At 43.6% G+C, this 10,515-nt stretch overlaps 1 protein-coding gene across 5 annotated transcripts; it reads right to left on the reverse strand.

Moving 5' to 3' along the window:
- Window positions 1-37: 37 nt before the first annotated feature.
- strada (STE20 related adaptor alpha) lies at window positions 38-10,506 on the reverse strand. Of its 5 annotated transcripts, XM_071900906.2 has the most exons (13): window positions 10,389-10,506; window positions 9,581-9,647; window positions 8,540-8,597; window positions 6,832-6,860; window positions 4,718-4,820; window positions 4,232-4,353; window positions 3,835-3,943; window positions 3,583-3,706; window positions 3,126-3,297; window positions 2,759-2,863; window positions 2,081-2,334; window positions 1,935-1,977; window positions 38-1,072 (listed from the first exon to the last, which is right to left on the reverse strand). In XM_071900906.2, the coding sequence occupies exons 2-13, from the start codon at window positions 9,590-9,592 to the stop codon at window positions 917-919; spliced, it is 1,287 nt and encodes a 428-aa protein (XP_071757007.1). In that variant the 5' UTR covers window positions 9,593-9,647; window positions 10,389-10,506; the 3' UTR covers window positions 38-916. The 5 variants fall into 5 exon arrangements, with proteins under 5 accessions (XP_071757007.1, XP_071757009.1, XP_078140808.1 ...); XM_071900908.2 differs by lacking the exon at window positions 6,832-6,860; XM_078284682.1 differs by lacking the exons at window positions 6,832-6,860; window positions 8,540-8,597.
- Window positions 10,507-10,515: the final 9 nt, after the last annotated feature.

The raw sequence follows: 10,515 nt of genomic DNA on the forward strand, positions 1-10,515 counted from the left end.
TTACTGCCTCATTGCTTGGTGTCATTGACTCGAGACATTAAAGTGAACAATGTTTATTGTCAAGTAAAATAGTCAACTTTAACATTTGCAACACTTTCTTCTGCCCTTTCTCTCAAATCTACATGCAACCAGACGAAACAAGCACCATTGTAACATTCACTGTAATGTAACACTGCCCAGAGTAAAGTCCAGGAAATACACAGTCTATGTTCTGAAGGTTCAAATAAACAGATGTTATATTTAACTCCTGTGCAACAAAAGTGATGCTTAAAGCATGAGATGTAGCGCACGATGCAACACGGGCAGAGAGCTTCTAAGAAATGCGTACACATGCTGTCCACAAGTCGTCCCTCGAGACAAACTTCTGTTACCTTCCATCTGGTGTAGACAAGGCTAATTGGGTCGGCCTGGGTGAGTTGTGTCCCCTTATGGTGGTCTCACTGAGCAGACAGGCCACATCAAACGAGGTAGAGTATCCCCTCTGAGGATTTAGCAGCTTCCCACTGATCCCTTTCATGAGAATCTTCATAACAAAGCTGCATCTACATCCATGAACTGTCCTCTAACACCTCAGCAAGAGGGATAGAGGAGTCCTGTCCTGCTTTGGCTCCAAGGGGCTTGTAATGAGTGAGTACAATCTGAAGACGGGGGTGTGTGTGTGTGAGAGACAAAGAGGCAGTCAGTGCAAGAGTTTGTGCATATCTATAGAAGAGCGAAAGCTTGTGAGAGACATCAAAGAGGCAAGATGGCTGCTGGCTTTTAAACTCTGTCTGTCCGAGAGGAGCAACTCCTTTTAGTTTGAGATTTGAATTATTTACAAGGGAGCCATTACAAAAAACAAACCCAGTCCCCGGTCTCCTCAGAGCATTTCCCGTCAAAATCCTTCTCTAGTGTCTGCCCGACGCTTCCTCCACTGTCAGAAGTCCCAGTCGTCCACATCCAGGTGGCTGAGACCGGACTCCAGGCTGGCCAGGCCAGACGGAGAGTCCTGCGGCTGGGAGCTCTCAAAGCTGGTGATGGGCGACACCGGCCGGAACAGCTCCGGCAGGGCGTCCGAGGGCCGGCGCTTGATCTGAGACCAAAAAACAAACATTTGGAGTATTCACCTCTGAAAACACATTCTATGGTTATAAGACAAGTGTCGGCAGGTGTCTTAGGAAAAGTTCATGCTCAAAGTATTGGGAGATGCTTGTGACACAAGCTGTCAGTGGTCATCTCCATGGTAACCAGCTGGATACTTCTGGCTGTTTTGTGTGTTTAGGAAAGATGGCTACTGGATACTGCGATATTGCAATACTGTGATATTGATTTGACAGAGGACATTTTAAATGTACTTTTACTGCGGAAGAGAAAAAGATTGTGGTATGTGCGCCCGATAAACCAGACTAGAGAGGAACAGGTGAATACCTCCTATTTAGACAGATGAGAGGCAGCACTTTCATTATTTTCAGATGTCACCAAATCAGGTTTGACCTCCTACATCGGATCGCACCATATGTTCACCACCAAAACACCCACATGAACCCCATTGGAGTGTCAGGGAGATTGGTTGTGGCTCTACGGATCCTAGCATCTGGGTCATCTCAGCAGAATGAAGCAGCCAGTTACAGGCTGGGAACAACAACAGTGTTACTCATTCTGACTGAAATATACGAGGCAATGTGGAAGGCTTTGAAGCAAGACGGTTTCTGTTCCTTCACGTTCTGGGTGGGAGGAGATTTCGAGGGAGTTTTTGAGGGTGGGGAATTACCCAAACTGTGCACCGGCATCTGCTGGGAGCGATTATTTCAGCTACAAGGGCACGCATTCAGTGGTCCTCATGGCTGCGTGTGATGCCAACTACATACAAATTCAGTATAGAACCGCCTCCCACACTTGTCTTATGTATGATGGTTTCATAAGTGATGTCAGGATTACTTAAATATCCTACACACCTGTTTGAAGAAGGAATGGCCTATGAGAGCGGCGGCAGACGGTCTGAAGGAGAAAAAAGGGAAACAAATTAATGACTTGATCCTCAATGGGGGATTCTTCATGATGTCCAGTGTAATGCTGAACATGCAGCCGGAGCTTGGCCCACCTCTTCTCCGGGTCTCTCTGCAGACACAGCTCTACGAAGGCGTGGAAGTGTGGGGAGAACGTCCGGCTGTAGGGGTGTCCCGCCGACGAGGAGGAGGGCTCTCCGTTGGAGTGGCGCGCCCCTCCGGCCCCGGGGCCCTCGCAGATCCCGGAGTCGGCGCCGGAGCGGGACGGCTTCATGGACAGCTCCTCCGGTGGGATAGTGGTGGTGTCCAGCAAACACGGCACTGTCCCGTTCAGCTTCTCCAGCAGCATCTGTGGAAGGGAGGGGGGATTAGATAGGCCAGGTCACCCATATACATGCTACTTACTATGATGTATACTATGAATTTTTGCCATAAATATTTATATCATCTTGGTCAACTTAGCTGTTAAGTGATGACAACAGACGCCAAAATATTATCTTGTGCCATCCAGATACTGGGGAAGGTTTATCATCGATTCATTTAAGCAAAATATTTTTGCAAGCAGCAAAGGTCAGGACACTAAACAACTTTATTTGGCGGGAACCTTTAATATGAAGGCTGAGGATCTTTTTCAAGCAGAGTACCAAAAATCAACTTTGTTTTCCAGCAATTTTCCCCCAGTACTCTTCAATATGAGTGCAGATAAATAAATGATTTTCAGCAGATGATGAGGGATAGCAGAACAGGTAGGGAGTCAATAGGTGTCTGCTCACCTGTGTGGCTGGCATGTCTTTGAAGGGAACGTGTCCGTTAGCCAGTTCACAGGCTGTGATGCCGAGGCTGTAGATGTCTGACCGAGAGTCGTAGCCCTGCAGGTTCTGAGAAAGACAAAAATCACATCTGAAATTACACCTAACTTTTTTTCTACCACTGCTTCACTTCTACTTCATGCTTCAGTTTATTCTGCTGCTAAATGTAGCATGAAGAAATATAAACGTAAGAACTCTGTTGCAAAACAGAGTATTAATTAATATGTTAATTAATATTAACATTAATTAATATTAATGTTAATATTGATCTGGGGATGACACAGTGTTAATCCAGCATGGTATAAAGCTGGGATGTGGGTGATCTCAGTACCTGCTGCAGCACCTCTGGGCTGAGCCAGGGCAGCACCTTGACGCTGTACTGGGGGAAGTCGTGGACAACTTTGGCCCTCTGGCCGTGACGGATCAGACTGAAGATGCTCCGCAGACCCGACATGCAGACCTGTCCGTCTGCTGAGATCAATACGTGGCTGGCCTTCACACTCCTGCATGCAACCACAGACAATTAGACAACTTCCAGTCCAGATCGTCACAGAATATCAGGTTAAACTTGTGCTTACAAGTAAGGTTAGACTGATATACTGGTTTGTCGATATTGGCCTTTTAGAGAGATGCCTCCCTGATTCAACAGCCAAGAGATCAATACTACACTGAATATACTGAAATAATTGGCACAAAATATTGCAGCTTCAATACAAAAAATATTGGTTTCTGCCTTCAAAAACCCATATCAGTCTAACCCTATTTAGGGGTATATATGTGTGCCTTACCGGTGCACATATCCCATGTGGTGGATGTACTCAAGAGCTTTGAGCATGCCCAGCAGAATGTATGCGATGGCCAGTTCACTCATACCATCAGTGAAATGGGTGCTGATCAAGTCTCTGGCTGAACCTGGAAGATTATCACACACAGATGATGGTGAGAAAGCTATGGTCTAAGGATGAAGGCATTTCTGTTGTTGTTCACGTACATTTGTTTGGTAAAATACGTCACTGTGTTGGTTTAGGTCTCTTCCTTACCATAAGCCATGAAGGGGGTGATGACCCACAGCTCATTTTCAGCTATAAAGATGCTCCTATAGGGCAGAATACTGGGGTGGTGGAACAGCTTGGACACATGAAGTTCGCCCTGGGAGGCAGAGGGAGGGAAATTACACCGTGTTAAGTCAAGCTGACTGAGAAAAAGATCCGATGATATTGAATCTAATTAGGCATAGAAGGGTGAGCAGGCAGACAGGAAAGTTAATCAGAGAACGGACACGAGGGTTACATAACTAGTCCCAAATGTGAAGTAATGAGATGAGAGGAGAGCTTTCTGTCCCCTGACAACACAGAGGTAAAGACTCATAGGAGGCTGAATGACACAGACTGATGGGACAGAGGGATGACAGAGGGATGATGGAAGAACGATGCAGACCTGCAGGTATGTGACCATGTCATTAGTACAGGACTCCAGGTCGATCCGGCGGATGGCTACATGCTCCCCTGTGGGTCTGTACCGGGCCAGGTTCACAGTCATCAAGTCCTCCAGGCCCCGGCCTAACACACAGACACATATTTCATTATAAAACACTTTCAAGTCAAATTAACTGAACACCAGTCATTATGAAACAGTTATTTTCTGGCCCTCAGTTCTGATTGGCTTAATAATGTTAAAAGCTGTTGATAAATCAATTATACCGGGACCTGCACTTAAAGTCTGCACTTAAATGTGATTTTAGAAGAGCTAAGAGGGTTTTAAGCCTAACATCACCTCTTAGCTGTTCTAAAAATGACTGTAATCCACAGCCTCTCATGGTTTACTGCTTATCAAAACTGAATAAAACATCTGTGTCTTGCATCGATACGAGCAGCCAAGTCACGGCTGGCTTAAAGTCGGGGCGTGTCTCTGGACTTCACTGACCGATAACGGTGAGGAGCTCGTAGGCGCTGCTGTCAGGGAGGAAGCTGCCCATGGTGTCCCGGCGTGGGAGGGAGGTCAGGCTCTCCTGGCTGTCCTCATGGGCCTGGAGGTGGAGGGGAGGAGACAGAGTGGATGAAGATTGGCTGTGACACGTGTAAAGGGCTTGTGAGAGTGACTACCGGAGGCTTGGTCATACGCGTGATGACTGATGCAAGATCAGCCAAGGACGGGCTATGTGGGCCTGAGTGGATTACTGGAGAGTGGACGTTGTCGACTATCCTATTTATCACTCACTCATGTCACCCGTAAATCAGACTTTGTTGATGTAAGCCACTGAATGCCAGTGCACACGTGAGATTAGAGTCTGTCTAGACACATGCAGTGATTTCTGTGCCCTTTAAAAGACACCCAAACAAGGTGTGTTAGCATGACACACTGCACTTTCCAAAGAAACAACAGGAATTAGACAATAGTAGTAGTAGACAATAGTAACACAAAACCGTACTGTCAATCAAACCATCACTGGCAAAATGCTTCATCATAGCAAATACAAGTGAGTATCTAGGCCTAGTGATCAAAACATATTCCAACACCCTGTCCATTCCAAGGAGAATACAACTCAATATAAGAATTTGCATGTTATTCCTATGGCCCAAAATAGTTAAATTAGTATTTTTGGAGGAATAACATTGTTAATTCTTAAAAGAAGCATTATTTCCATTACAAATAGTAGGTTTTGTTGTCCATGTGCAGAAATCGAAGAAATATAAAATAAAACTGTAATCACCGAGTATGGCCTATGAATAGCCTTTGCTTTTATGCGTTTAGTTGTAAATTCTTTTAGGGCCCACACTCGTGTGTAGGAAAACATATTATTCTTGGCTGTGAGGACTCCTGAATTCCATCAAATTACAGCCATTCAAATGATGGAAATGGGCAGGCGGCAGTAGCAATAGCATTTTATTTCCTTGGTGCAAAAAAGAAAGCAAGCTGTATGAGCATTTGGGGTGTTTCCATGGTGACCAGTGTGGAGAAGCGCATTCAAAGAATTAGTGTATAGACAGTGCACATAGTGCAGTCCAGGAGCATAATTTTAGCCTAAGATGACGCGTTCAACTCTGAGAACATTGTCACAGATAAAAGCAAGAGTTGTTTCATGAGTGGACAGTGCATGAGACTCAGAAAGGTGGGATGTTCAGCCAAATGATGCCTTCGCCATGGCAACACATCGGCTTTCTGAGTAAAGTTATGCACTTTACATTATAACTTGGCACAGCGGCACTGTCAGACATGCTGTGGAAGCCATCTGAAGTACACCGGTCAAGTGAACATTCATCAACGCTGATTTTAACAAGGCTTCCCATCCTAATTGTGTGGGTAGTGCAGAAGTTGCCATGATGATCAGGCTCAGACGGGGTTGCCATGCATTGCCAAAGCTGAACACATGGAACTCCATCCATTCCATCCATCTGCAAAGTGTGACATTACCAAACCACCAACAATTCGACAACAGGCCGTAGACACAGACAGGGAGTGTCGCAAGGCAAACGCTCAGTACTCACAACACAGAACGGTTTAATCAAAAATTAGTCAAGACTTTTAGTGAGGGACTAAAGACGCCACGAACCAAAACAGTGCAGGTTACCTGGAGCAGAGCGTGTTAACCGCACACTGAGGATTCAGACAGGACGGTTTAGACAGGCTGTACGAGAGGATTATGTGCTCTCTCTTAGAAAGAAAACTACAGGTAGAGGTACAATCCCAGTAATAAAAATAGTGATATTTCTCATATCACTGTGAGGAAGCCCCGTGTCAATCCCCTTTCTCTGTCTTCCTCCTGGGATATTATCATCATGACTGTACGCTCTACCGTTTCCCCATCCTCCCCAACAGAAACAGAAGTGAGGTGAGTGGGATGGCCTTCTGAGCGATAAGCATGTGCAGCGGTGTCATGAACCGGAAGCTCATGCATTAAAAGTGCAAAGCCTCAGGGCCGGTGAATTCTTTCACATATATACATATAATCTCGCAATGTGCGCACACACACACATGCACGCACACACACAAAAGGCACATGGGGGATGATAAAGCAGTGACAGGAGTACCACACTTACTTTCCTGTGAGAGAGTCCCTGAGCTTGCTCTGGGGTAGAAAAACCACATCAATGACATAAAAACACATACACACACACACACACAACAAGAGAAGGATCTGTGTTTAGAGCAGCTCTTCAACTGGGAGGTGCAGCGTCTCGTCTTGGGAGCTTGCTGCAGACTGACTGTGATAGATGGCCTTTGCCTGGCCTCCCTCAATCACTAATAGGATTTGTCTAAACCAGCAGTTCAGTCTTTAAGGTGACGATCCACAAAGGGATACAGCATTATCAATACAGACAGTTTTGGCATTAACTCGCCATGGCAGTCAAATCAATGTGATTAAACTGCATTACTTCCCTCTCCCTCGTTTGCGGCCATAAAAATGAATTCTACCTGACCTCATAAATTGCTCTCTTCTGCATAAAAGCCTTGATGAAATATTTGCAAAGCAAAACTTTAGATTCATGTAGAAATGAAAAACAATCTAGCTAAAAACCAGCGACCCTATGCATGTTCTTTCAGAATATTATGTAATGCAATGAGACCAGAGCACAGCCAAAACAAAAATTATACAGTTGAACAAACATGCAATATTATGCAATGATAGGCCAGCAAGAAAATGAAGATGAGGCGAAGCTTGCAAACAAAGCTTAAACCACCCCAGATCCTTTCTATTAACACCTGACATTCAATAATCTCTCTGCCAGAAATATTATATCAGAATAATATGTTATAAATGTTGAGTCATGGTGTGACAAGAATTATCGTCCTACATTTCCTGCCATCGTGCCTCTTGGAATGGAATAGGTGTGAGATTGCAGGGATGAATAATTGTATGTGTTGTAACTGTTACAGTCAGATAAGATCCCAGTCGCTTGAATTGAACAGACAGGCAATGTGCAAAAGGTTTAGTGACTTCACTCAGTAGTCTCACGCTGATTTCACAGTCAGTACGTGTATGAACAACAGCTTCAAGTCAGCAGTTTGTGGACAATAGTCCTTCTCTCGCAAACAAAATTAGCAACATAACCCAGCGGCGTCCAATCATGTGCCATGGAGGGCCAACAGTCTGCAGGTTTTCCTTCCAACCAATCACTGCACCAGGTGATTTCACTAATAATCTGCTCCCTCTCTGCTTGAAGGTGTGCTAATCAGTGAAATCAGCTGCTGTAGTGGTTGGTTGCAAGGAAAACCTGCAGACTCTTGGATTTCCGACATCAGTGGATTCGCTGCAGTGTTTACCGCCTGTGTTCACACACTTCCGCAATTCGTGATGCCTTAACAGCCACAAACAATCAATATCACACAACCTTTTTTTTTTTTTACACTTTTTACACAGCCAGAAGAAGCATTAGTTACGATGGCACAGACTCTCTGTGTGACAAGACCACAGGACACATTAACACGCGACTGATTTTGTCTCTAATAAATTCTGTACTCTGATAAATTTTTGCAGCACACAGAAACAATGAAGCTAACGCACACTGAAAGACAGGGAATACATAGCGGACAGACTGAATAGAAAAATTTCAAATTGTAATTCAAGGATGATGTGTTAGAAGCAGAGCAAAGCAATCACTCGTTGAGAGCAAAGCTTCAATTGGAACTGAATGTTTTTTTTGTTTGTGCCAGACAGTCATACAGCTGATGAAGGGCCTAATGTGTAAGCAGAGATTTGGGAATGTTGAACCCTTTCAGTGTAACCTGGCTTGCCTCGGACCTCACCTCCAAATAACTCCAAATCCCGCAGGCTCTCCACACTCAATTTCTCTGATACCCAACGCTGACAGACACAGAGGGTTAATTACAGACATGGAAAAAAAAGAGAGAAATGCAAGGAGAATAAGGAAAGGTTCCACAGCAACATGATCACATGTGAAGCTTCTGAATAATGATGGTTCATTCTAACGGCTATCTAACTTGTGTGGCTGTGTTTAAAAGTTTCTTAAATGGGATTGCTGATCTCGTTCAGCCACTAATCCTTTTGCAAGCTCCATTCAAAAATCTGACAACTCAATGTGGCCCTTATAGGGTCCACTAGCTTTTTTTTTTTTTTTTTTTTTACTTTTTAGTCCTACTTTTACTCTTATGTTTTATGACATTTTTTTAAACTCTGTTGGTGATTTTATCTTGTTTTGTAAAGCACTTTGTAACCTTGTTTTGAAAAGTGCTATATAAATCAAGTTTATTATTATCATTATTATTATTGTCATACATATCGCTTAGAAAATGGCAACGTCCTTTTCTGAATTGTTAGCCTAAATTCAAATTGCCTCTCCTGTCATTCCCACAAGCACGAAAATACACCAAGGTAGGCCGTAGAAAGCATGTGAGCCAATTCTAAAGTTAAATTTTTTTTTAAATAAGTGCTGCTGGATGGATCATATGTACGCCAAATTTACCAGTGGACCTTAACAATTCATAAAAGGTATGAGAAGTATGAACGTTTGCTGATATGCAAGGCCACATTAGACTGCCAGATTTCTGAATGGAGCTTTGCATGATGTTATCTCCACACAAGAGAGAATGGCACATATCAGCACTCACCATATACAAACATCAGTTGGTGAAAAGGCAACCTGGCCCCTGCTAAGCACATATATATTACAAGAAGCTTTATAAATATATCTCCACATTATTGTCAGATAGTGATGCTAAATGCTGTGCCTGGCTGATTGCAATCTGAGCTAAGAAAGCTGTCCTACAATCAGTGATGGAGTATATGTCTAAAATAATGGCCGTAAGTAGTGCTTGACAATCACTTACAAGAAAAGACATGGATCCTGTTGAATGGGTAACCTATAATAAAAAAAAAAAAACATCCAGGGAATATCTGTGGAGAAAAGCAGAACCACTGTGAAAGAGGAGGATGGAGGGCTTTCTTGGTCACCTTCTGCTGGGACCATTGAAAAGTCGCTTCTGGTTGGTTGATCATGCTCATCACCGCTACTACACCAGATGGCTGACAGAATACTAATAATATCATGAAAATGTGCACATTTTCATCTGTAGACCCTAAATGATACTCAGAAGTTTGATTATGTGAAATTGTATCAATTGTGTTTTTTCTACGGTGGCCAACACATCAGCTTTCTTTGTCTTACGATACGATATGAATACTTATTCCTATGACAATATTATCAAACAATCTGTGGTAACCTAGAGTTTACCAGCCAGTCAATATCATTCAACAACGTTGATTTGAATGGTGATGGTAATACCCCAGTCCTAGCAGTGCTGATTCTGTGGTTAAAACCAATCAACATTAGCTAGTTAGTTATGTGCCTCGCTCTGCGATGTCAGTGTGCTGTTTTCGACATCAGCTTCCCTTCAACAGCCCAAGGAAATTACAGAACAGTTGCCTAGTTAACTGGACAATAGTAGCTACAGTAAAACAATTACCTTAGAGCAGTTTCGTCATTACCAGAGCTAACGGTATTTTGAGGACGACTCCGAATTTTGCCATGATGGAGGGAACAAGCTTAGAAGCTAACGTTACCGTTAGCTAGCTATCCTCCTGACTCACGTTAATAATCATATCAGAAAGTAATTTACGAATGCCTTAATAACTTACCTGTATAGTGCTTTGACCAGCAATGTCTGGTTAGAGTAAAATTCTAGTTTTTTGGATAACTTAGTTAGCTAGCCATCCTTTCCAGTGGGGTGTTTTTGACAGCTCTCCGCTACGGTTGGTTGAGAGG

Source organism: Centroberyx gerrardi, chromosome 7 (genome assembly GCF_048128805.1).
Source record: "Centroberyx gerrardi isolate f3 chromosome 7, fCenGer3.hap1.cur.20231027, whole genome shotgun sequence".
NCBI classification, from domain to species: Eukaryota; Metazoa; Chordata; class Actinopteri; order Beryciformes; family Berycidae; genus Centroberyx; species Centroberyx gerrardi.

Bases quoted from the DNA above. Each gene is read 5' to 3' on its own strand.
- strada (XM_071900906.2), bottom strand. The intron at 3,944-4,231 runs GTCTGCATCGTT...TCTGCCTCCCAG, and splicing joins ACATGGTCACATACCTGCAG to GGCGAACTTCATGTGTCCAA. The intron at 2,864-3,125 runs GTACTGAGATCA...TGTCTTTCTCAG, and splicing joins GCCCAGAGGTGCTGCAGCAG to AACCTGCAGGGCTACGACTC.